The sequence below is a fragment of the Natator depressus genome, chromosome 3 (genome assembly GCF_965152275.1).
Source record: "Natator depressus isolate rNatDep1 chromosome 3, rNatDep2.hap1, whole genome shotgun sequence".
In the NCBI taxonomy this organism is placed as follows: Eukaryota; Metazoa; Chordata; order Testudines; family Cheloniidae; genus Natator; species Natator depressus.
The window spans coordinates 3,168,972-3,195,261 of NC_134236.1; the positions used below are offsets into that span (position 1 = coordinate 3,168,972).

Consider the following 26,290-nt stretch of genomic DNA (forward strand, 5'->3'; position numbering starts at 1 on the left):
ACATAATGCATGGGATTACTGGAGGCGGAAACTGAGGTTAAGGGCAGAGTTTACCAGTGGTTATTAAAATACTAGTCACAAAATGGCCGTAGTTTTGGCTCACCTTTACGCATCAGACATGAATAATGCTGCTGCTCCACGAGCACTGGGAAGGCTGCATCCGAGGGCGACCAAGACTGTGTATAAAGGAGCGGTGTTCCTGTGCTGGGGAGCCAAGGTCTGTTCCCTACGCTGCTTGTCTGAAATTTATCGTGAGTGTCCGTTACATTTTATGGTTAAATTAACTTACTTATGGAAGTGGTGGGCAGGTAACCTGCTGTGTTAAGCTAATTGCTGGTAAATTATTAACCAGACTGTCCCCTCCCACTGTGATAGGAGGTTGACAGGTGCAGCGTCAGTCCCTAGCTCGCCTGGCCACGTTAGACGTCTACGCCATGGATGCTTAGAGGGGATGCACAACTCCTGTCAACTCCAGTGGGAGCGTAGCGTGGCTGAAACTTGGGCTACGTATTCAGCTCCCTAAATCTGGATTTAGACACGGGGGGTTAAACAAGCAGAACTGCCACAGCCAGCAATTCCAGCTCTAGTATAAACCCCACGTTAGCTGCGTTCCCTAGTGGGAGGGGATGTAGCCCCAGAGCGCCATGAAAACATCACCCAATGTTTGAACACTTATACTGAATCTTGGGTTAGGGTATATGAGTATGTACTGCAGAAATGCTCGCTCCTTGGGGTCCTTCTAGATGAATGAATTTAGGGGGCTCCAAAACCAGTTCAACAGTGACATCACTAACCAAAAGGGGAGGGTCATTCACAGGAACCAGCTGTGATTAAAATAGGAACCTCTGCAAGCTGTAAATGCTGGGAGGCTACGTATCCATTTGTGTTTTCAGTCAAGGGATTTCTCCTCTCTCTGCTAAAAAGCTGGTATTAAAACCTCCTAGCTGGCGTTAGTCAAGTTAACTCTGGCTGTAAGGTGGCACAACTTCGTTAAAGACCAGGGAAGGGTCCCCCAGCTTTCTCCATAGAGCTGGCAATTGCTGCGCTGGAGAGGCAGTGTTGTCCAGGACACAGGGCTTGGGTCATCGGGTGGTTTTCCCAGCTCTGCCGCTGAATTGCTGGGTGACCTTTGGCCAGTCACTCTCCTCTTACTGCTACACTTTCTCTGTTCATCAGAGCAGGTGCATGTTACTTGTCCACTGCTCAACGCTGTGGATGAACAGCACTGAGTACTTTTGACTATCTGCTGTCACAGTGGCTACCCTTCCTAAACGGTTCTTGATTAGATTTGTGTTACAGTAATACCTAGAGGCCCAAATACAAGTAGGCCCCCACTCTGCCAGTCTCTGTACAAACACTGTAAGAGCATGGTTGGTCCTGCTCCCAAAGGGCATATGAACTAAATAGACAAGACAGAGTGCCTGGAGAGGGGACTTGATCAACGTTGCACTGCAGGTCGGTCACAGAACCAGGATTAGAAACTAGGTCTGGTGCCGTATTATCCACTGGAGCATGCTGCTGCTAACCTCTGCTCCTTGAGCATCTTGAGCTGTTGTACTGGTCTCAGGAATACTTGTATTTGTTCCACCTGTGTCCTCTCACTACTTAACTTTTAATGTCATTCTTCACCTTGACATTTAACAGGCAGAAGCTGGTATTTATAGCCTCGTATTTAAACTACACACTCTTTATCAGCTATTCTCTTCCGCCAGCACACCCAAGCTGCTACACTACTTCAATATTTTATGAGCATCCTCTTTTTACGAGATACATTCAAATATGGACAGGAATTCGCTCCTTTGCTGAAGTTTTATTTTGGCTTTTTGCTGATGGCTGCCGTTCTTCACGGTGTCCTCGCTGCAGCAGGTTGCATGGATTTAAAATGTAAAACATCTTTGCAACTTCAGCTTAGAATTGATTTTTTTTTTTTAAGGGACTAAAACATGGTAAAAAATGAAGCTACAGATTTAGTCTCCCCATCCCTGCCCTGCAGCAGCGGAAGCTGTAAATGCTTTTATGATGCAGAAAAGAAGAGAAACATATGGAAGAATCTCAGTCAGTTGAAAGCCGCTTTTGTCTTCAAAAACCTGCCAAGTAGAAAAATATTTAGAAAAGCGATAATTAGAAGCTGTTTTTAAAAGATTAAAGCCATTTTATTAATAAGGCAGCTGATGTTTATCAAACTACATAATCAGCAAAGTGCTGCAGGCCGCTTACACGCACAGGCTACACTTTCAACATGGAGGTCGGGTAGGCGGGTTGTGAAACAAGAAAAATGGCTTTAAAAATTACTGCATAACAAGGTCCCCTGTAGTAGTAGACTGTGTCAAAGTTTTTTAATTACCCTAAAAGAGACAACTACACACACAGTGAACTACTCTTCCCAAAAGCATTCGCTTCTGTAAAGTAACAGGAGACGGATGCATGACAACTCCCTATTAATGTTAATTCTCTCAATAGCTTTGGTATAAGTTTTTCCAATGTATACATCAGTGGAAGCCTCCTCTGGGTGGTACTTTTACCAGGCATGCTACTGGGGACTGACTGGATGTCATTGTGTAGAGAGATACCCTGGACTGGCTTCTCCAAACCCTTTCTTGTCCCCTTAAAAATCCTTGAACTGCTCATGTCTCCACAAAATCAGCACACGGATCTGTGCAGTGAGCACTGGTTTGCTCTGCAGGGGTGAACTAACCAGGTCTGACTTGGAGACACTGAGAGAATGCAGGTTATTTGTTCCCCTGTTCTCTGAGCTGCTGCAAGGTCTGCACTTACAGCTACAATGAGGGACACTGTAAGCATGGAGAACTAAGGGTCCAGTATTTCCTAGTGTAGACAGCACCCAAAAGAAAGGGACAGGAGAAAAGCCAGGAATCACTTTCCTGCCTGTAACCATCCATCAGTACATACTCAAGTACTCAGCGCTGACTGCTGGCAAACAGGAGTGACTTTTGTACCATGGCTGAGTAGCTGAGGGTCTCAAACCAGGCATTGCCTTTATGTAACAGGAATGAATCATTCCCATAATGCTGAGAATTGGGCTCTTTAATGTGGTGGGGGCATTCACTTGGCAATTTGGGGAGCGGGCCCCAATCCTCCCAGCCAATGATGGTGTGTCGCCAATATAGTTTGCTGCCTTTCAGCCGCGGATCTCAGAGCACCTTGCACATATGAATCACCTCTCTCAGTGCCCCCTGCGAGGGAGGTTTTGTGATATCTGGTGTGCAGATGGGGGGTGTACAGACTCTAGGGGGGTGTAGCGTGGCCCAGGTCATGCGCCAAGTCAGATGGGGCTTTGCTAATGGGCTAAATGTTGGGGGCTGGCAGGGGAGCAGAATGAGCTTTTTGAGGGTTCGTGCTCTTACCACTTGGTTGCATGATGTGCAGTGCTTGGAGATCCTCAGAGGAAAGGGGCTGCATGAAAGCCCTTGGCGCTCTATGCGTCATGCACCTGAGGGATTTCACATCCCTGCCTCGCTGTTGTGGGAGATGCCATCTCCCGGGAAGCTGGAGCTGTGATTCCCAGTCTGGTAGAAGCCCAGGTGCTGGCTGTGAGTGGGCTAGAGTGCTAACAAGCAGTGTGGCCATGGCGGCTTGAGCGAGCCGTCCGAGCACAAGCCTAGGCTCTCAGGTGGGGTTGTACCAGGGTGGCTAAGCCGAGCCCCCACCTAGGCGGCCACACTGCTATTTTTAGTGTGCTAGCTTGATCAGAGCGACCACTGCCTGAGCTGGGCCTAGCTGCAGGACGCACAGACCCACAGTCAGCCGGGTCCAGGGCGGCTCTGGGTTCGTAGGTGCAACCAGGTGCAGGCCAGGGCACTTCAGCAGTGGTATTCCCTCCAGGCTGCATGGCCTATTAGATCAGCTGCCTGTGCACTGGGTTCTCTCCTTCCTGCACCTGCTCCCCTGGTTGTTTCCCCCCTCCCTTGGCATGGCCAGGAACCGATGAGTTGGGTGCTGGCGGCCGGCATTGTGTGTCAGGCGCTGGTTGGAATCCTAGACTAGAATCCAGACCTAGAAGGGACCGCAAAGGCCATCTAGTCCAACCCCCTGCCAAGCTGCAGCCTTTGTTGTGTCTACACCACCCCAGAGAGCTGGCTTGTGTTTGTTCTGGTCACTGCACACACGCCCTGCGAGCGGTTTGAGCAAATGAACCCTGGCATCCCCCACTTCCCTTTCCAAACGCTGCTCTGCTTTGTAGGACGGATGGGTAGCTCCTACCCCGGCCCCCAGCCCAGGCAGACGAAGGCAGGCACGTGGCTGCTCTTGCAGCACTTGTTCCAGGCTGCCTGCCGACTCCCAGTGCGGGAGAGAAACGCACAGTGCTGCATCGGGTCACAGTGGGGAAGGTTTTCCTCCTCCAACAGGCCAGAAATACTATGGGGCCGTAAGGAAGTGCTGGGTATGACCCTGCAGCATGGGACAGCTCAGTCCAAGCCCAGGGAGCTCCCAAGCAGACATATACTCACATGCACAGGCCTCAGGCTGCTTTATTCACTTGTTCTCTGTGAGCAAAGAGAGGAAGATCCATCAGGCTCACATCACGTCTGCGCAGCCGAAAGCACAGTCTGGCCAAGAGCCAGCTGCTCACAGGAGCCTGGCGCTTCCATGCAAACAGGCAGGGCCCTTGTGTGGAGCCTGGGAACTTGGTCCCTAAACTTTAAGCTCACTGTCACCTGTTGATGGCCAAAACGCAGCTGTCTCATGCCCCTTCCTCCTGCCCTGCGGAGGTCAGTCCCGTTTGATACATCAGCCTGGTGCCTCACTCGCTGGGTCACCAAAGGCAGGAGGCCAGGCCCCAGAGGAGGGAAGAGGAAAATCTGAACGCCCACCACAGCCAGCGCTCAGAGCAGCCGTGATGGCATCTGGAGGGCACAGCAGTAAGCCCCGGCTCAGTGGGAGAGAGGCCATGATGCAGGGCTTGTGGGCATGGGGGGGGGGAAGGCTTTCAAAGGGGAGTAATGGGAAATACAGGGGGACCCCAACCCAGATAAAAATCCAGCTGTCAGAAGGCATCAGCCCTTCCTAAAGCACAACGAATAAGGGCAGGAAGGACAGGTCTGTGCCAGCAGCAAGCTGGACTGCTGGGGACTCCCATGCAGAGCGAGCGCTAGTGGGTGTCTCACCCAGTGCTGTGAGCATAACCCAGGCAGGCTCTCGCCTGACAGTGACCGGACGGTGGAACCATGGAGCTACAAAGCCCCGTCCAACCCCAGAGACGAGCGACGGCAAGCAGGGGAGAGCCTGAGAGAGAGACTTCCCATGCTGATGTCCACAATGCGGAGTGACAGATTTCCTCCAGAGGCCAGGTCTGATCAACTACTCCCTATCGGCCTTGGAGGGGGAAAACCTGCACAGCCCCCGGACATAGGACAGAGGTGACCTTACGTTACTGAGCAGCCTTCACTGCAGCAGCAACAGACCCTGCTGCCAAATGGACCCAGGAGGAAACCCAGCCGAGCTGGATGCCCCAGCAAGGGGACTGAGTTCCCCTCCCATCACATGGGGGGCGGGGTGTCCCTCCAGATGAGGGTTGGTGGGTGGAGCTCACACCACCTGTGCAGCACCAGGATGTGGGGTTTCAGAGCTGGCCCCCGGCGCCAGTGTGAAATCCCCCACATGATCCCCGAGTGACACCCCTTCGCGGTGACTCATGCTGACTCAGTGGCACGGCGACCAACCAATGCAAGGGTCAAGCTTGTCCGTCTCGGAGCGGCTCACAGAGAGAGGGACCGGGGACGGGGTGGAAGGGTCAGTCTGCTGCCCAGGAGTTAATGCACCCCCTGGAGGGGTTACAGCTAGATCGCGCCGGTCACCGGATTGCCCTGCCCAAGGGTGGCCTGGGAGAGCAGCCGGTCTGGGTGAGAACTGCCTGGGAACTTCAGTCCCCTGCTGGCTGCACTGCTCCTACCACTGGGGCGTCGGGGGGAGAAGGAAGGGGGAGTACCTGCCCAGCCCACGGAGGTGGAGCGGACTCTCAGGACGGCAGCTGAGCTGGTCGTTACCAGCATCGTCTGTGTCCCATTGTGGCTCTCCCTCGCCGAGCTCCCGCCGGGGCTGAGCCGGTACCATGTCACGGCGGAGGCCCCCGCCCCCAGGCTGAAGGAGATGGTGAGGTCGCCCCCTGCTGGGTTTAGCTGGGGGCCCGACGTTGGGCTTGCAGTGCCTGAAATGAGAGGCACGGGATCGGGCCCAGGGTGCCGACAGCAGCCCGCTCCAGGCACCGCCCATCGGGCGAGCCCAAAGCAGGGCCCTTCTCCATGGACTAGGGGCTGACAGCAGCCTTCAGATACACTGGCAGGATGCCTGGGAGCTGTCAGGCTCCCGGAGCCCAGCCCAGCGCACCCACAAGCCAGCATCTCGGAGCGCTTCCGGGAAGCCTCCCATGCTCGCAGCGAGGCAGGTGGGCACTGTGAGAGCCAGAAAGGGACAGGAGGGTGAGCAGATCCCTTGCCAGCATGGCACTGGCTTGGGTGCCTCATTTCTTGGGCCCCCCACTTGTTCCACGGGCAGAATTGGGCCTGAGACCCCCCACATCAGTCAACCCTCCCCTGGGCTGGCAAAGCCAGATAGGAACCCAGGAGTCCTGACTTGCAGGGATCATTTCACCCACCACCTCAAGCGTCTCATGGCACCTGGCCCTGGGACAGGGCTCGGGCACAGGGCCGGGGGCCAGGGGCAGCTTGCCGGTGGTGCTGGGGTGCGGTGGCTGTCAGTGTCCGGTACTCTCGGCTGTCCAGCGGAGACAGCTGCCGGGGGAGAGGAGGAGGACCCCGCAGGTGGCGTCCTGGCCGCAGAGGAGGCTGTTCCACTCGTAGCCTGGCAGAGAGGAGACCGCGAGGACGGGCTGGGAGCCTGCTCGGCTCGGTGCCCGCTCTGAGGTCCCCCCAGGGGCCGCCGAGCCAGCCAGAGGCTTTCGGGAGCACTCCAGAGACCCCTCTGCTACTGCTGCCAACCATGGGGCGTCCCGCGGGGCTGCCAGCCGGGCCCCAGCCAGGCCCATGTGCACTCGGGAGACCCCCTCCCCCAGGAAACTTGGCTCTGGCTGTGAGGGCTTGGGGCAGGCAGTCGAGCGTCAGCAGGGGATGGGTGCAGGTCAGGCCGTGGGGAGTTGGGGGGGCAGATGGAAACGGGTCCGGTGGCCTGGGGGGATGGCCGGGGGTCAGATGTTCCGGGGGGAGGGGAGGATGCCAGTCAGGTGCTGGTGGAGCGGGATGGACATGCCTCGCCCAGTCTGTGGGGGATGGACACACGCGGGCCAGGTGGTCTGGGGGGATTGATGCGGGTCAGGCAGTTTGGGGGGCAGGGGTTAGAGAGAGGCGCTGGGTGTGTGGGTTGAGAGGGACCTTGCCCATCGCTGGGGACCCGCGTGCCACTCACCAGTGCTGACGTCAAGGGCCGTGATGTTGCCCGCAGAGGCCGCAAGTGGCCTGGGCAGCGTCCATCGTCCCTGGGGTGAGCGGCACCAGCGTTATGTAGGCAGTGCTGCTGAGCAGGCCTGAAACACCAGAGCGAACCTGTCTGGGCAGGGGGCTGGGTGCGGGGCTGGGCGCTGCCCCGAGGCCTCTGCTCCCCCCCACGGCGCGCGGGATGCCCGGCGGTGCCCGGTTTTCCCCACCCCAGCCCTGGTGCACTGTCACACGGCACCGGCCCTGTGGAGCAAGGATACCCTGGCCTGGGCATGGGACCTCAGCCCCCCGTGGGGCTTGCAGTGTGTAGCAGACGGCCTGGGGCACAGGATCGGGTGGCCCAGCTGTTAGCACATTAACCAGGGACATAGCAAAGCCAGGGCACTTCCTGTCTCTGCCAGATGCCCTGTGCGAGTCCCCCAGCACCTGCCTCCCTGGAGAAATACACGGAAGACCAGCCACCAGGCCATGCAGGGGCCATAGACACACTCTAGAGAGACCTCCCCCCCCTTGGATCTTGAGTAGGGCGCTCCCTAACCAGATGCACCCTGTCTCCTCCCTGACGCTGTCCCACCGGGCGTGGTCTGGGAAGGCTCTGTGCCGACGGGCCATTGGCCCAGGTGCCCGCCCAGCGTGGCACTGCTGCAGCTGTGTGTCGGAGGACGGAGGGTGCACGTGTGGGCACGGTGATCCGGCACCGTGTGTGTGTCACGTGGATGTTGCAAACCGGGTGCACGCGGCTCGTGACCCTACTGCGTGGGTGCGGCACTTGGCTATACGGGGTCTGAGTGTGCAGCGTGTAGGCAGAGGCACCAACTTCCCAGGGGGTCCTCAATCCCAGCTCCACCCTGGCCTCCCCACCATTCCCCTCCTCCCCCCAAGTCCCCACCCCGCCTCTTCCTGCCCCTGCTCCTCCACCGTCCTGTAAGCACCCCCTGCACGCCGCTGAGCAGGTGATCGCGGCAGGCGGGAGGTGCTGGGGGGAGGGGGAGGAGCCGATCTGCAAGGCTGCCGGTGGCACCCACTCGTTTTTCCCATGGGTGCTCCAGCTGTAAGTACAGTGCATGCGGCTGTCACGGAGTGTGGGGGAGTCCGGGCCCTGCACCCCTCTTCCAGGGATTCACTGAGACTCTCAGCCAGCCAGTAAAACAGAAGGTTTATTGGACAACAGGAACACAGTCCAAAACAGAGGTTGTGGGTACAACCAGGACCCCTGAGTCAAGTCCTTCTGGGGGAGCAGGGAGCTCAGACCCCAGCCCTGGGGTTCCCTGCGTTCCTCCACCCAGCCCCAAACTGAAACTAAACCCACCGAGCAGGCTCCCTTCTGCAGCCTGTCTTCACATTCCTGGGCAGAGGTGTCACCTCCCCCTCCCCCTCCTGGCTCAGGTGACAGGCTCTCAGGTCTCCCCTCCCCAGGGCACATTCCCAGGTCAACACTCCCCCCTCCCTGCTGAGTCACCTCGTCACAGAGGCACACCTGTGCTATGTGGCTTGAGGGCCAGGGGAGGCAAGATCAGGTGATCCTGATGCAGCTTCTGTGCACGGCCCATGCTGCTGGCTGGCAGGAGAATGGAGGGACCTGGCTGGCAGGAGATTGGAGCAGATCTGGGCCCAGCAACCCCCACGTGAGGCCAATGGCCCGTCAGCAGAGAGCCTTCCCAGACCACACCCGGCGCCAGGCTGGCTCTGTCTCCTGAGGACACAGCGTCCAAGCTGTGCAAACCCTGGGGAGCAAACATCCTCTCCGCGATCATTTCCATGTGTCAGTTCCAGCTGCGGGGAGGGTGAGGACCTCATCTGCTTGGGAAACTCGGTCCCTGGCGAAACCCAGAGCACCTGTGGGGCTTAAAGGGACAGGCCTGGGCTAGCCCCAAGGTGCCAGGCATTTCCAAGCCGGTCCTGATGGAAGCAGCTTCTGCTCCGTCCGGTACCTGAGGCCTCTCTCACATCATCCAGCCTGTCCCGACATAGAGGAAACCAAAAATGTGCCAGGGGAAGTAACCAGGATTCCTCTGTGAAAAGCACCCCAGGTATGGGACTGGGTGCCAGGAGTTCCTATGCTCTGACCCCGATGTGGCACCTGCCTCAGTTTCCCTTCTGTGAAACGAGGCTTTTCCAGTGGGGACGGAAGTGAGCGCCCTGACCTCCCCGGCACAGGCCTCCGCATGCCCAGCCGACGGGACCGAGTTGTGGCCCCTGGACTAGATGTGAACTGGTGACCCGGAGGCAACAGGCTCCCTCGCTCCTGAGCCCTGTTGGCTGGCAAAGGCACCCTCAGGGCTGTTGGGGGCCATCCCAGCCTTCCCATCACCCCCTGCCCTCTGGGGGTGCCGTTGCCAGTCTCAGCCCAGGGCTCAGTGCGCGGTGCCGTGCTGCATCTTCCCCACTTCTCCAAAGGGCAGAGCACACGGCACTTTTCTAGATGTTTAAATACTGATTGCTAGTCGGGCGCGCCCCCTGCCCCCCAGCCAGCTTCTCTGTCTGCTGTGGTCTATGGACGGGCCCGATTCCTGGGGAGGGGGAGGATCCTGGAGCTCAGAAGAAGGGCGGAACTCACCGCGGCTGGAGCGTCTCCGAGGGTTTCCTGCGTGTGGAGCTGGAGGCTGGGGCCCAGGACCAGAAGGCAGGGCAGCGGGATGCCAGAGCAGCCCATCATGAGTCTGCGGTGGGGCTCCCCTGGCAGAATGGCCTCTGGGGAGCTGGGGCTGAGACATCTGGCTCAGAAGTGCAAATTTCCTTGGGGCGAGTCCAAGATGCAAACAGGATACGCCGCAGGGGTCGGTTTACACAGAGATCGGGGTGAGCTGCTGTTGGGAACCAGGGGTGAATCATCTCTTCCTCTGTGGGACTGGGGGGCCAGGTCTGGCCTGGGGCCAGCCAGGCCTGGTCATTAACCAGGTACAGCTGATGGGGGCAGGTGTTCCCTTCCCTGTACATCAGGTGTGCAGAGCTCAGAGGAGAGCAGGGAGGGTGTCCCGGGAGACGCCTGTGAACCCAGAAAGACCTGGGAGCCTGTCAACCCCTAGGAAAGGGCCAGCGAAGCCTGGAAAGAACAGCCCACAGGGCTCTGTATGACCTGTGGGTTGGGCGCGTAAGGGCCATTTACATTGTGTGGGACACCAAACCAGTCCCGGGGAGGGGTGAGATTGGCCATTAATGAATGTGAGCTGGAGTCTTTTAAAGCACTGGAGAGGGGAAACTGAGGCAAGCGGCCCAGCCGTGCTGTGGTGCTGCCACCAGGGGGTGCCCCGTCCAAGGTTGCCCCAGCTCAGATTCCAAGCCCCACTGAGACTGTAACATGAAAGCAGCTGCCCACGTTAGCAGTGCAAACAACTTCCCGGGCGAATCAGGATTCGTGGGAGTCTGTTCATTACTGGTAACTGGTTGAGGGAGTGGGGGAACGAGGGGCTGTGAGGGGGTGTGGGGAGAGGAGCTGCGGGGCTGTCAGGGGGAGAGGGACACGGAGCGAGGGGCTGTGCGGGAAGTGAGCGAGAGGCGGTGGGGCTGTCGGGGGTGGGGAGAGGGTTGGTGGAGTGCGAGGCAGTGGGGCTGCCTGGGGGGGGGGAATGAGGGGCTGTTGGTGTCACGGAGTGCCCGGGCGATGCTCTGGAACTGCTCCCCATGAAGCCAGTCAGGACTCTGGGGCAGTCGCCTTCCGGTGAGCAGCCTGTCCGCAGGGCAAACAGCTCACACGGCTTCCACCTTCCTGGGTCTGACCTCGGAGCATTCAGCCTCCTCTGCCCCTCCGTGTGCTTCCCACAGCGAGTCCACCCAGGTGGGGCTCCTGGGGAAGCCAGAGGGTCCTGCACCCCAACTTCGCAGTCAGACGGGACTCTCAGCCAGCCAGTAAAACAGAGGTTTATTAGACGACAGGAACATGGTCTAAAACAGAGCTTGCAGGTGCAGAGAACAGGACCCCTCAGCTGGGTCCATTTTGGAGGGCAGTGAGCCAGACAACCACGTCTGCCCTTCACTCCATGTCCTAGCCAGCCCCAAACTGAAACTCCCTCCAGCCCCCCCTCCTCTGGGCTTTGTTCCTTTCCCAGGCCAGGAGGGCACCTGATTCCTTTGTTCTCCAACCCTTTAGCTCTCACCTTGCAGGGGGGAAGGGTCCAGGCCATCAGTTGCCAGGAAACAGGGTGTCGGCCATTCTCTGTGTCCAGACCCCTGCACACACCTGCCCTCTAGGGCTCTGCAGTGATCATACACCCTTACCCCACCACCTAGATACTTAAGAACTGCATAAGGGAAATTGAGGCACCCCCACAATATTCGGAGGAACCATTAAGAACAGTCCCACTTCGTCACAGTTGGGGATTGGGGGAGAAGGATGTGGGAGCGAGGGACGTGGGGCTGTCGGGCAGGGATGAGGGGAGAGGGACATGGAGCGGGTGAGCAAGGGGCGGGTGAGCAAGAGGCGGTGGGGCTGTGGGGCTGTCAGGGAGCGAGGGGCAGTGAGGGGAGTGAGCGAGGGACGTGGGGCTGTCGGGCAGGGGTGAGGGGAGAGGGACACGGAGCGAGGGGCTGTGAGGGGGGTGACCAAGGGGCGGTGGGGCTGTGGGGCTGTCAGGGAGCGAGGGGCAGTGAGGGGAGTGAGCGAGGGACGTGGGGCTGTCGCGCGGTGGGGAGAGAGGTTGGGAGAGTGAGGGGCTGTGAGGGGGGTGAGCAAGGGGCGGTGGGGCTGTGGGGCTGTCAGGGAGTGAGGGGAGTGAGCGAGGGACGTGGGGCTGTCGCGGGGTGGGGAGAGAGGTTGGGAGAGTGAGGGGCTGTGAGGGGGTGAGCAAGGGGCGGTGGGGCTGTGGGGCTTTCAGGGAGCGAGGGGCAGTGAGGGGAGTGAGCGAGGGACGTGGGGCTGTCACAGGGTGGGGAGAGAGGTTGGGAGAGTGAGGGGCTGTGAGGGGGTGAGCAAGGGGCGGGTGGGGCTCTGCTGGGGCCCTGCTGGCTGTAACAGGGAAGCAGCAGTGGGGGGTGGGTTCCAAGGGGGGAGAGCCCTGGGGCTGGGCTGCTGCAGAGTGCACGCGGGGGAGGGGACTGGAGGGCTGTACAGCTGTGGGGAGGGGGGCCCCCGCTGGGCACCCAGCATGGCCCTGCTGCCCGCCCCCAGAGCAGGAGCCCCTGGCCCAGCTGGGCGTCCTGTCTGGGCCTGCTGGGGTGGGGCAGGGAGGGCCGGGGGAGGCGGTGGCGAGCCAGGGAGCTGATGTCATTTCCCAGGTGTGTTCAGACACTGCACAGGGCCCAGGAGAGCTGGGGCATGGGGGCCTCTCCCGGGGCAGAGCCTTGGCAGGGCAGAGCCCGGGTAATGCCCAGCCCCTGAGCAAAGTGCGGCCAGCCGGCCGGGACAGCCCACCCCGGGGCGTGCACCTTGGCGGCTCCCTCACTCCCCGCTGCCGGAGAGGCCCCCGCCTGCAAACCGGACAGGTGAGCAGCTCCTTCCAGCGGTGTCCTCCCCACTCCTGGCAGCATGCCCGCCCGGTGCCACGCAGCGGGTGAGGGCTGCTTTGATTGCTGATTGCTGGCTCAGCAAGGGCGAGACACGGCCCAGCCTGCTGTGGGATCGGCCGGCCTGCTCCGTGCCCCAGCCGGACAGGGCTGTGCCAGCAAGGTCCTTACCCAGCCCCTGCCTGCCAGCCAGCTCTTTGTCTGTCTGGGCACCTGTGCCAGGCTCATCGGGGGGGGGGGGGATCCCAGCTCCCTGACATGAAGGAAATGTGGAGGGCCTTGATCCCTCACTCCCGGGCTCAGCTCTTACATCCAGGTGGGCAGGGAGGCCAGGGCGAGGGGAAATCTTTCCCCCCTGCTACCCAGGGACGCCAGTCTGGCACCTCCTACTGACATGGCACTGCCACGCTCTCCCATCCCAGTGACAGGCAGGACAGAGGGTGATGGGCTGCTCGGTCATGCCCCAGCGTCCCCACATCTGGTCCCCACATGGTTGTGCCAGGGTGATGCGGTGCCAGGGCATGCCCTGTCTGGGGGCTCGTGCCAACGGGGGGCTCTGGCGATGTGGTGCCAGCTTGCTGAGCTGCAGTGCTGTTATGCTAGGGCGCATCAGCACCAGGGTGGCGCGGCCTGTCATTTCCCTGAGGGCTGGTGCTGAATCTGGAAGTGACCCTGAAAAGTGGGCTGAATATCAGACCAGCCGGTTCTTCTGATGGGGGGTCGCTGGCAGCTCCGAGGGAGGGACCTGCTGGCAGCTCTTGGCCAGGAGTCCTGCTGGGGGGTGGGGTCCTGCCAGTGGCTCGGGGTGGGGGGTCTGGCTGGCAGTCCTTGTGGGGGTCTGGCTGGCGACCCAGAGCCTCCCCAGTTAACTGGCTGGCACGTTTCAGGTCTGGCCAGAAGTGGCCCCGTCTCCGCTGCCCCACATGGAGAGCTGGGCCCACAATGGCACAGAGGCACAGCCCGTGGGTTCCCCCTTCGCTGAGACCGTGAGTGGGGGGGGGGGAAGTTTAGAGGCCCTTGATGGGCTCCCCCCATGTGAAGGGCAGCACGGCAGAGCCAGGGCAGTTGACTTCTCCCAGGGCATCACGGGCAGAGACCTGGTGAGCAGTGGTCCCTGGCCAGAGACCCATGGACAGGCTGGCACAAGGGAGCCCCCTTGGGGGAATGGGAATGGGGCCCAGCCGCTGGAGGGCCAGGGAGATTCTGGGGAGGAGGGGTTGGGAGATTCCAGAGGGGGCCAGCTAGGGGGTAGGATTATGGGGCTGCGCGCTAGGGCTGGGTCGGGTGGGTAGCCTGGGGACACTGGGGTTGGCTGTGGGGAGGGAAGAGTCACAGGAAGGCCAGATCGGGGGTGGGGTGAGAGATCTGGGGCCGGCTCAGGCCATGGAGGAGCCTTTCCTTGACCCTGGGGCTGAAGGGACAGGGCTGGGGGGTGTCCTTGGGGAGCGCAGCCTGTGGGGTGTGGTGCCCAATCCCCCTCCGGCATGTGGAGGTCACGGCCCGCAGGCCCCGTCCCTGCCCACGGCACTAACCCCCTCCCTGGTGCTTTGCAGGACTCAGAGGGGGCCCGAGCGCCCCTGGGCCACGGGCTGGCCGGGGGCAGGAAGCCGGTGGCCCAGTGGACGGTGCCCGAGGTGTGCGCCTGGCTGAGCAGCGGGGCGTTGGGGGCGCAGGGCCCACTGGTGCAGGCGGCCCGCAGCCACGCCATCTCGGGGAGGGCGCTGCTGAGGCTGACGGAGGGGACGCTGCAGAGGATGGGAGTTGCGCCCGGGTGCCTGCGCCGGCAGCTCCTGCAGGAGGCGCTGCAGCTGCGCATACAGCAGGAGGTGCAGGAGCTCCTGGACATCGCTGATGGTGAGGGGCTCCCCTTGCGGGGGGCGGGGGGGTCCGCCCTGCAGGCAGTGGGGGTCTCGGCCCCAGCACTGACAGGAGAGGCTCTCCCTGCAGGAGATGGAGGTCTGAGCCCCAGCACTGATGAGAGGGGCTCCCCTGCAGGGGGGCTCTGAACCCCAGCACTATGGAGGGGTCCCCCTGTGGAGGAGGGGGGGCTGAGCCCAGCCCTCGGGGGCAGTGGCCGTGGGTGAGGGGAAGCAGGCCCCCCAGAGCCTGGAAAGGCCCCAGCGAGATGAGACCTCTCACACAGTCCCCATCCCTGCCCCCGCCATGGAGGCCTAGCTCCGTAGCAGTGCGCGGGGGACGCTGGCAGAGCCGGCTGTGCCCAGCTCCTGGCAGGCCCGTCTCAGGAAAAACCCTGATAGCCCTGAGCTGGGGAGGTGCCAGGGCTGGCTGGCCTGTGCCCGGGGTGCCCTGCTCTCAGCCTCACTGCAGGTTCTCCCTGAGGCCCCTCCTCAGCCCCAGTGGTTACAGCCTGGGTGGCGTTGCAGCAGGATTTGTTCTCCCCAGAGTGACGAGCCGAGTCTGCGGCCCCGTGGGCACAGGAGCCGAGCCCCGGCGGAGCAGGACAGGAGCAGCGGCTCAATGCGTGGCCTGGCACTGGGGTGGTGTCATGTCCCCGGGACGGAGGGCTCGGCTGGGCTACCTAAGGACCATGAGGCAGCTGGGATCAGAGCCCAGGCTGTTGCCTGTTAGCAATGGCAGGAGCGCTGGAGGGGACTCAGACACTGCCTGCATTAGGTGCCCTTTGCTCTCCGGCTGTACACGCTCCAGGGCTGCAGAGGACGACACAGCATCAAGGCATGCTAGGAGCTGCAGCCTCTCCAGGGGCACATGGGATCTATATAATGCTATATAAGCTATTACCAGCAGGAGAGTGGGGTGGGAGGAGGTATTGTTTCATGGTCTCTGTGTATATAATGTCTTCTGCAGTTTCCACTGAATGCATCCGATGAAGTGAGCTGTAGCTCACGAAAGCTCATGCTCAAATAAATTGGTTAGTCTCTAAGGTGCCACAAGTCCTCCTTTTCTTTTTGCGAATACAGACTAACACGGCTGTTCTCTGAAACCTTTTTCACTAGGAGGGTGGTGAAACACTGGAATGCGTTACCTAGGGAGGTGGTGGAATTTCCTTCCTTAGAGGTTTTTAAGGTCCGGCTTGACAAAGCCCTGGCTGGGATGATTTTGTTGGGGATTGGTCCTGCTTTGAGCAGGGGGTTGGACTAGATGACTTCCTGAGGTCTTTTCCAACCCTGACCTTCTATGATTCTATGAAACCACTGCGCTCTCTCCAGCCCTCCTGGGTGACCCTACAATACCAAGCGTGTACATGTAACAACCAGGTTTGCTTTGGAAACGGCCGGCCTCTAAGGGGCCGTTACAAACCACTAATGCTATTTTAATAAAAAGAATTTAAAGAGAAGCTTGCCAGGGTCCTGTGAACAGCCGCGTGTGCCAGTAGGTGGCGCCGTCGCCTCCTGCTCCGTGGCCCTGCCTCTCCCAGCAGACAGGGCCCTGGGAAGTGGAAAGTGACCCCAGAAGGCCGGGCCGGGCTGGGCTGCTACTCACAAGGGGCGCCTCACCTGCCTCACCTGTTCGCCTCTAACCCCTCTGCTTGCCCCAGGCCCGTCCCAGCTCCTGATCTCCCTCATCCCTCCCCCTGCTCGTCTCCTGAACCTCACTCCTCTGGCTCGGAGCCCGCACCACACAAACGTGCTCCACTCCCTCCTGTCTAAGGGATACCCACCCCACCCGGACCCCACTGGCCTCTCCACCAACGGCCCCATCTCCCTTCCAGCTCGAAGCTCATCGAGCGCTGTCTACCATCACCGTCCGAAGTTCCTCTCCTCCAACCCCATCCTGCGCCCCCCGGCTCCAGCACGGCCGCAGTCCACTGACACTGCCCTCCCCAGTCTCCAGTGACCTCTTCCTCGCTATAGCCGAGAACCTGTCCTCCATCCTCCTCGACCCGGCAGCCGCCTTCACCACCATGGACCACGCTCACCTTGAAACCTTCTCCTCCCTTTGGCTGCTCCTGGTTTTCCACCTACGGCCCCATTCCCATCGCCCTCTCGATGTGTGTGTGTGTGTGTGTGAATTTCCTGCCCCGCCCAACCCATCATTCCTGTACAAAGGGGCTACGGGCCCCCACATCTGAACCCAAATAGCTCTGCTCCCAGCCTGGATCCCCTGGCGGGGGAAGAACACCCCACCCCTCGGGTCCAGCTCTCACCTCTTCCTGATGTGGGTCACCTGTGGGAGGAGAGGGGACCGGGCAGCGCCCCTCCGCCCCACACCAAGCATGGCTGCTGCTGGGGGCTGCGGCAGCCTGGTGCATCTTGTGTGCTCCTCTCTGACTGCTCTGTGCACCTGTTCCACCTCCCCGAGCGGCGCCCTGCCAGCAATGCCAGGACCACCTCCCGGAGCTTCCCTCCTGCCCCGGTGCCCAGCTGCCCCTGCCCTGCACTGTGCACCAGCTGCACGGTCACCTCCCCGGTCACTGCCAGCACTGGGGAGTCTCTGCCCCTCTTGGGCTCCCAGGGGGGCAACGGCACTGCTGGAAGCACGGCTGGGGGGTGGTGTCCCTGGCCCCGAAGGACTCACTGCCCAGGACGCAGGAGCTCAGCTTGTGCTGATTTAGCTACAGCTGCACCCGCTGGGCATCAGGCAGGCTCAGCGTCCTGCTGGCCTTGCACAGGGGCAAGCTGGTCATGCTGGAGCTTGTGGGCAAAGCGGCTGCAGCCCCAGGGGTGCTCTGCAGCTAGCATGAGCCTCCTGCTGCCCACACCAGTAACTGACGAGTCAAGCCCAGAGGTGCCAGGGCTCAACGCTGGCAAGCCCCAGCACAAATGACACACTGCCCAGGGTGCCAGGGCTATGATCTGGATCAGGGCACCTGCATGACTGGAATCCCCTGGGGGAAAGAGCAGCCCATCCCTCGCGCCAGGGGATCCAGGATTGGCCCAGCTCTCACCTCCTCCCGGGAGGGAACTCAGCGGAGATGGGCCTGTTACAGGAGTGGGTGGGTGAGGTTCTGTGGCCTGAAATGTGCAGGAGGTCAGGTCAGATGATCACGCTGGGCCCTTCTGGCCTTACAGTCTCTGAGGCTGCTGCCACCCCTGCAGTATTTGCTAACTCAACAAAGTCACAGGCCAGAGGCCAGACGCTGCCCCACGTCACACAGCTGGAAACGTGCCCCCCCGTGTCACCGACAGTGGAATCAGGTCCTGCAGCCCTGCGGGCCCATTGCAGCCAGCCCATGCTAAGGCGTCTCCCTCCACATGTACGAACATGGGGCTGGGATCAGCGGGGCCGCGCGCCTCTCCCCAGCTATACAATGAGCTCATAAAAACGGCCAGACGGGGTCAGACCAAAGGTCCATCTAGCCCAGTATCCTGTCTTCCGACAGTGGCCAGTGCCACGTGCCCCAGAGGGAATGAACAGAACAGGGAATTATCAAGAGCTCAGCAGCTAATTGGTACATTCATTACTTTGTGTATTAAAGTGTCAGGAAAGTTCATTAACAATAATGACTCTCAGCGAGGCCTCGTTCATCAAAGTGCCACGTTAACCTTTCCCAGGGGCTAGCGACCAGTTCTTGCCACGCCGCCCGGCAGCCCGTTCTTCTCCTTTCCCAGCACTTTGCACTGAGCTTTCCCATGGCTCGTGAAAGCCTCGGAGTCCAGGGATCATGGTCTAAGGCTCAAGTAGCATGGCCAGAGGCTGGGTGCTTCCCCGCGAATCCTCACCCACCAGCATTTCCTGATGCACCCACACTTCGCACCACGGCTGTTCAGAACATGGCAGCAACAGCTGGGCCAGAACCCACATCCTCACGGCCTCTCTGTGGGGCCTGTCCGCCACTCGAGCACCACGAGACTCTCCGGGGGCTAGCAGTACAGTGTCTGTGACACACAGTTCTGATCCTGTCCCATAGCTGGCAGCGGGGCACGCACACAGCGCGTTACATTGCCCCAGGTTCGGATGGACTCCGGGCTGGCGGGGGAATGCTATCGGCGCAGCTAGCCGCTCCATGCTCTGTGGGGAGGAGAGCGTTATAGGAGTGGTGTCTTCCCTCCCACCGCAGAGCCCCCAAGCGCTTTACAGCCCATCTCACAGCAGTGAAATGCAGCCCCTTCTGGGGCGCAACACAGCAGCTGTTTAACCACCCACAGCAACGCAGCACAGTTTAGGATAGACACTGAAGACGAAGCCGCATCCATTTGGAAGCGGCGGGGGTGTGTATGTGTTAGCTGCTGGAGGCAAACTGCGTTGGAATTTAGCCTGACACCAGAATTCCCACCTGTGCCCATGTGACAATGCCACAGGATCCCCACAACCGGAGTGGGGTTTGAGGAAGGACAGCTGGGGGTAGCACATGGGACCTTGCAATGGGGCGGTCAAGGTCAGAGCGGATACCACAGCCCTCTGGCTCGATGCTCAGGGGGATGCTGGGATTTTGGGCAGCACTATCTAGGGGAGATTGCTTGTATTTTGCTCCATCCCAGGCTCTCTGCACGTGCTCTCTGGGAGCTTCTCCTCCTGGAACAGATCGCTTCTTGCAGACCAAAGAGGCCGGTTAGCTCCCTCGGGACACCCCTTTCCTGGCCAGTGCAGGAGCAGGCCTGGATGAGCACCCCCAACTGGTGCACAATCACCACCAGGCTTTCGATGACCTGTATGTTTGACAGGATCTGCTGCCACATACATGCCCCACTCCATTCGCTTTGGCAAGGCTGCACATGGGGCAGGATCTGGGCCAGGGGTAGGTCCATCAGTTCAAGCAAAATACAGACCGCAGTGTAATATGGTAACGAGCAGGCTAGTGTGATCCACTGCCCACTAGTGGAATCAGGATGCCTCTGCCCCGTCATTGCTCTGTGCCCCAGTTCCCAGTTGTAAGATGCGGGTGAGGATGCTTCCTGAGCGGCTCAGACAGGATGCTGCTGGGGGTCACAGAGGCAGCTAGCCAGACAAGGCAGCCGCTGGTGCTCACGTAGCAAATGGTCAGTGGCTAGATGCTGCCTCACACGCCAAGCAATAGCTCATTTAAGCCACAGCAGCATCTGGGTTTGGAAATGCAAACGGGCCTGTCTACACTGCAGTTAAACACCCACAGCTGGAGCATGGCAGCTGGCTGGGGGTCAGGCTTTGGGGCTGTAGTCACTGGGCTCAGGCTGGAGCCCCAGCTCTGGGACCCTGCGAGGGGGGAGGGTCCCAGAGCCTGGGCTCCAGCCCCAGCCCCAATGTCTACACTGCAATTTTATAGCCTGGCACCCCGAGCCCCCATGAGCCTGAGTCAGCTGACATGGGTCAGCCGGACATGTTTACTTGCAGTGTAGACATACCCCCAGGGTGTCCTGGCTCTCCTAACCTTGTGTTTTAAACTCCAGGAGAGGGGCAAGGCAGAAGAAAGTAGACCTGAGGGGCTAAGGAGGGAATCTTGGTTTCGTTTCCAAGGTAATTTGCATTTTGGACCTGGCATCAGTTACACGAGGGTAACAGATCCAGGGACATCTAGGAATGCTGCGGTTCTGTCGTCGCTCCGTGCCATGGCCTTGCAGGATTTCACAGCAACAGTGGGGCTAGAACTGGGATCCTCCGGCTCCAACAGCCCCAGCAGTTTAATGTGTAACGAAAGAGGTGCCGGGGCTGGAGCAATTTTTTTTTTTTTTTTTTTTACTTTCCTAACTGACACGGCAGAGGTGCCGGGGCCACGAACTGCCAAGCGTAACAGCAAAAATTAAGCACTGAGCCCAAGCCCGCCACTTACATTAGTAGAGGGCTTATGATTAAGGTGCAGATTTTGTCACAGTTATTTTTAGTAAAAGTCACCGACTTCTGTGAATTTCTGTTTGTTGCCCATGACCCATGTGACGAAGTGGGACTGTTCTTAATGTTTCCTCTGAACAGTGTGGGGGTGCCTCAGTTTCCCCTAGGCAGTTCTTAAGTATCTAGGGGGTGGGGTAAGGGTGTATGATCATTGCAGAGCCCTAGAGGGCAGGAGTGTGCAGGAGTCTGGACACAGAGAATGGCCGACACCCTGTTTCCTGGCAACTGATGGCCTGGGCCCTTCCCCCCTGCAAGGTGAGAGCTAAAGGGTTGGAGAACAAAGGAATCAGGTGCCCTCCTGGCCCAGGAAAGGAACAAAGCTAATAAACCTTCCGTTTTACTGGCTGGCTGAGAGTCACGTCTGACTGCGGAGTTGGGGGGCAGGACCCTCTGGCTTCCCCAGGAGCCCCGCCTGGTCGGACTCGCTGTGGGAAGCGCACGGAGGGGCAGAGGATGCTGAATGCTCTGAGGTCAGACCCAGGAAGGTGGAAGCCGGATGAGCTGTGTGTCCTGAAGACAGGCTGCGCAAAGAAAGGAGACTTCCCCAGAGTCCTGACTGGCTTCGTGGTGAGCAGTTCCAGAGCATCGCCCAGGGACTCCGTGACAACCCGTCCCTGACTTTTACTAAAAATAACTGTGACAAAAGGGGGGGGGGGGTCCAGTACCTACCGCTGCTGCAGCTCTGGGGTCCTCCAGGTGCCCATGGCAGCTCAGAGCTCCGGGGCCATGGGAGCTGTGGGGCCCCTGATCACGGCACTGAGCTCCAGAGGCCTCCTGCTGCCCGCGATGGTTGGGAGCTCTGGTGCGGCCGGCTCAGAGCCATGGGGGCCCCCTCCGGCTGACAGCTCCAGCCTCACCGCCAAAGCAGAAAACGTCATGGAGGTCTCTGGAAGTCACAGGTTTTGTGACATAGTCTTAGCCTTACTTATGCTGCACAGTTTGCCAGTTCTGATTCCATCCTGCAGAGGGCAGTGGCCACACACACACACAAGGCCAGTGAGTTGTGCGCAGTTGTGAGGTTAAAAGCTTGTCCCGGAGGTTTTAGCAGAAAGGGGGTACATTGCATGTGCAATTGGGGACAATAGCTTAGATAGATGAGCTAGAACAAGGAAACACCTGGTTTCTAGCTTCAGTTGCATGTGTGAAAGTGATTGTGTTTATTTGCAAGCATGACCCATGTGTTTGCATTGCAGCATTTAGGGTGTAAATACAGGAAGAAGCATTGGGCATTTGGGAAGGAGACAGTTTTTGTTTTGGGAGAATTCTGTGACTGCAGACTTGCTCGATAGGAGTAAAGTGACGGCTGGATGTGCCAGTCATTGGGTATGGCAGGCTCTGGACATACTTATCTGTTTGGAGCTATGTGGGTGATTTCCATTATGGGCAAGCAGTCTGGTAGGACCTGGGCAGCATGGCTGTCTGAGAGTGGAATTGTAACGATGTGGCACCCACCTCTCACGAGCTCCTCCTTCTGGTCAGGTGTGTCCGTGGTGTTTAAACAGTCCCAACCCCGGTACCGGGCTAAACCCCCCAGGGCTTCCTTCTTTGGGGCAATGGCTTTGCCCACTTAGTCTGTTTTGGCCCCAGCTCTCCAGCTGGGCCACTTGACAGTTCAGTCCCCTTGGGGATAGGGGTTTACTCCTGTCCAGTTGTAGGCCCTTCCCCAGTAGCCTAAGGGGAGGAGGGGGAATCCAGGCCCACCAACTACTCCGGGTCCCAGCCCAGAGACCCTAAGAATAGCAGCTGTGCACCATCGGGTCCTCTAGCAAACCTGCCTTCAGTTCCCTGGGCCGCTTTTCCACCACCCAGCCGCCTTAACCTTAGCTCAGGGCTCTTCTAAGTTCAGGTCCAGCAGCCAGCCAGAAGCTCTTCTGCGGTCCCTACTAACGCTGAGCTGTCCGTGGTGCTGCAGGTCCCTTTGGCCAGCCAGAAGCACCAGCCGCACACCACTGACTCCAGCAAGGAGCTGCCTCTGTGGCCCTGCAGCTCCTTTTATTAGGGCCCTCCTGGGCCCTGATTGGCTGCTCCCTGCAGCCTCTCTGATTGGCTGCTTCCCCTGCAGCCACTCTAGCCTGCTTGGAGGACCTCTCCACTACGTTCCCCGGGAAGTGTGTGGCAGGACCCTGAGGCCTCCAGCAGGGGTCTCTGGGCCTAGTCCAGTCCCTCACAGGAACCAAGGGGAACTCAAGGGGTGGGAGAGGAGTTTATAAATAGGCGGAGTGGGAACAAGACGATTGAAGGACTCAGTGGTAGATGAGTGCAAGGACCAGCGGGGTCAGCTGCAAGCACTGTGTGCCAGGCACTTTGCCAGTTTTGTTGGATTTAGACTGCAGGCTGCCTCCCACCCTGGCCCACTGGAGAAGAAAAGGGGGATTAGCCTTTCTGCAGGCTGTGCAAATTGTGGTATGTCCTTTCAGAGACCCCAGGGGAGCTTGGTAGAGACTGGGGGACAGTCACTTATTTCCCAACATAAGGACCCCACGTGTCCTGCTGGGAGACTGGATGCCATTCCCCTGAGAGGGGGAAATCCTCCCAGAGAGGAGCCCTAGGGGAGCGTACGTTTGTACATACTCAGAATTACACATTGTATTCGACTTGCAGAAGTAACAAGTATTAAAACGTGGGGACAATGCCCTGTCAGTGGTATCTGAAAGGGATAGTTACTGACCAGAGTCACAGTTGTTTCAAGGGGCTTGAAACAACTGTTCGGCGTTCGTATACAAAGATTGTCTACGTTTTCTTTTAGAGATGGTGTCACTCCCCTAGCAGAGATCTAACACTGTCTCTCTCTCTCTATGTATCGCAAAGTCCTACCAAGACTAGACTGTGATCTGTACCCCAGCAGAGAAGTAAGCTGAGGTACGGGAAAGGGGAAAGATATGGCACACCTGGCATTAGCACAGTGCTTTCCCCAAGCCTTTTACACAGGCACAAGCCACGATTTCTAGCTGGCCCCTGTGCTCACTTGTACTGATGGAAATGATGGTGTTTATCTGCATGCCTACTTGCTCCTGCCGCATGCTTTGGGAACGGGAGTCCTGCTTTCCAACCTGCTACGGAAGAAGTCTGTGAGCTGCTGTCCCACAGCCAATCCAGATGGAGCTGAGGCCCTGTCATAGAGAGGGGGCGTTTGAGAAGGGCTATTCCTCTGCTTCAGAAAGCTGAGTTTGTGGAGGGGGATATCAGGGGAGGGCTGCTGCAAGCCAGGGCCTGGGATTAACGGGGTAATTGTCATGTGCCTATTAAATACACACCACTTATGGAAGCCTATTTAGTGATCTAGAGATCTGCAGCTGTTCAATCTCCATGAATATGTATTTATCCTGCTCCCAGTGATTGCTCGTGTAATGGGGCTGTTACATGCAAACAATTATTTCCGATAGGACAGAGCAGCATGAGACTCCTAGTGACTTCGCTGACTGAGCTGAAGTTACTCCTCATTTACACTGAAGCAGCCCCAGTAAATTTCAGCCCTTCAGGTTGAAGCTCCAAGCTATGAGGCAAGGAACATATTCCGGACACTCCATTTGCCCTCATCCCCCACAGCCTGGCTGTGTTAACTGGAGCCGAGTTACTGTCACTTTTGAAGGGTTGGGGTTGGGGTAGGGGTTGGGTTTAGGGTTTTTAATCAGTACATGTCGATTTCAGCAGACACACATGAACTGATGACAAAATATTTCCATCAATAATTATCAAAATGTTCATACAGGGCAAAGACAGACAAATTCTGCTTGAGAAATTAATAGTTTGATTTCAGGCTAGTTACCTGGTATATGTTGACATGTGACGACGTCAATGTGTGTTTTAACAGCTATAAAGCTTTATCTTTATGAATCTCACCATCTGCTGTCATTAAATAATTATCATCTGATCTTCCCCCCCATTTCCTGCAACTGTGAAAATTTAAATAAATTACAAATAGAAAAATGCAAAAAAATAAACACGGATATGATCTGTCAAACTAATAAAACAATAAACTGACTTCTGCAGAGCCTGCGCCTACGAGAAGTGATTTCAATGATCGCGTTGCCCTACATTGCATTTGTATGGCAGAGGGTTTGATTCTGATCACACCTACGCCAGTATAAACCAAGAGCAACTCCGCTGGATTCGGTGGAATTGCCCTGCTGTAAAACTGGTGTGAGAATGTGCCCCATTGATAGCGCAGGATGGATCTCTGTCCCCCTCGGGTGGGTGGTTTGTATAAGGAGCTTGCTCTGGGCTAATTAGGGCTCGTAGACTTTCAGCTCAAGTGGCAGAGGCTTGTGCTTTCAGTACCAAAGGGCCTGGGATTCAGACTCTGCTCTCAGTCTAGTTGGGGTCGGTAACAAGCTCAGGATGACAAATTATGGCAAGCGTTTACAACGGGCAGGGGTAATTTAAAACAAATTTTAGGACGGTAAGATCTATAAAAGCAGCTCTCTCACCACCAAGTATGTATTTTCAATTTATAGTTATAAGAAACAGAAGCTGCTTAGATTTTTAATTTAATATTTAACCCAAGAGCTTCCAGGATTCAAGATAAATTCATAGAATCATAGACTTTAAGGTCAGAAGGGACCACTATGATCGCCTAGTCTGACCTTCTGCACAACGCAGGCCACAGAGTCTCACCCACCAACTCCTGTAACAAACCCCTAACTTATGTCTGAGCTATTGAAGTCCTCAAATCATGGTTTAAAGACTTCAAGGTGCAGAGAATCCTCCAGCAAGTGACCTGTGCCCCACGCTGCAGAAGAAGGCAAAAAAACCCCAGGGCCTCTTCCAATCTGCCCTGAGGGAAAATTCCTTCCCGATCGCAAATATGGCGATCAGCTAAACCCTGAGCATGTCATAGAATCACAGAATATCAGGGTTGGAAGGGAGCTCAGGATGTCATCTAGTCCAATCCCCTGCTCAAAGCAGGACCAACCCCAACTAAATCATCCCAGCCAGGGCTTTGTCAAGCCTGACCTTAGATATTTTTAAGGAGATTTCACCACCTCCCTAGGTAATGCATTCCAGTGTTTCACCACCCTCCTAGTGAAAAAGCTTTTCCTAATATCCAACCTAAACCTCCCCCACTGCAACTTGAGACCATCACTCCTCATTCTGTTATCCACTACCACTGAGAACAATCTAGAGCCATCCTCTCTGGAACCCCCTTTCAGGTTGTTGAAAGCAGCTATCAAATCCCCCCTCATTCTTCTCTTCTGCAGACTAAACAATCCCAGTTCCCTCAGCCTCTCCTCATAAGTCATGTGCTCCAGTCCCCTAATCATTTTTGTTGCCCTCCACTGGACTCTTTCCAATTTTTCCACATCCTTCTTGTAGTGTGGGGCCCAACACTGGACACAGTACTCCAGATGAGGCCTCACCAATGTCGAATAGAGGGGAACGATCACGTCCCTCGATCTGCTGGCAATGCCCCTACATATACATCCCAAAATGCCATTGGCCTTCTTGGCAACAAGGGCACACTGCTGACTCATATCCAGCTTCTCGTCCACTGTAACCCCTAGGTCCTTTTCTGCAGAATTACTGCCGAGCCATTCGGTCCCTAGTCTGTAGCTGTGCAAGGGATTCTTCCATCCTAAGTGCAGGACTCTGCACTTGTCCTTGTTGAACCTCATCAGATTTCTTTTGGCCCAATCCTCCAATTTGTCTAGGTCCCTCTGTATCCTATCCCTACACTCCAGCATATCTACCTCTCCTCCCAGTTTAGTGTCATCTGCAAA

The 26,290-nt window shown here is 57.9% G+C and overlaps 1 protein-coding gene across 1 annotated transcript; it reads left to right on the plus strand.

Moving 5' to 3' along the window:
• Nucleotides 1–10,707: 10,707 nt before the first annotated feature.
• Nucleotides 10,708–16,664, plus strand: LOC141984040 (uncharacterized). The gene is made up of 3 exons (XM_074946982.1): nucleotides 10,708–10,785; nucleotides 14,402–14,702; nucleotides 16,366–16,664. Exons 1-3 carry the CDS (start codon nucleotides 10,708–10,710, stop codon nucleotides 16,662–16,664), a joined length of 678 nt encoding a protein of 225 aa, XP_074803083.1.
• Nucleotides 16,665–26,290: the final 9,626 nt, after the last annotated feature.

Coding starts and splice junctions, on each gene's coding strand:
- LOC141984040 (XM_074946982.1), top strand. CDS start 10,708: ATGAAAGCAGCTGCCCACGTTAGCAGTGCAAACAACTTCCCGGGCGAA. Junction 10,786..14,401: donor TGGGAGTCTGTTCATTACTG/GTAACTGGTTGA, acceptor GGTGCTTTGCAG/GACTCAGAGGGGGCCCGAGC. Junction 14,703..16,365: donor GCTCCTGGACATCGCTGATG/GTGAGGGGCTCC, acceptor TGCTTGCCCCAG/GCCCGTCCCAGCTCCTGATC.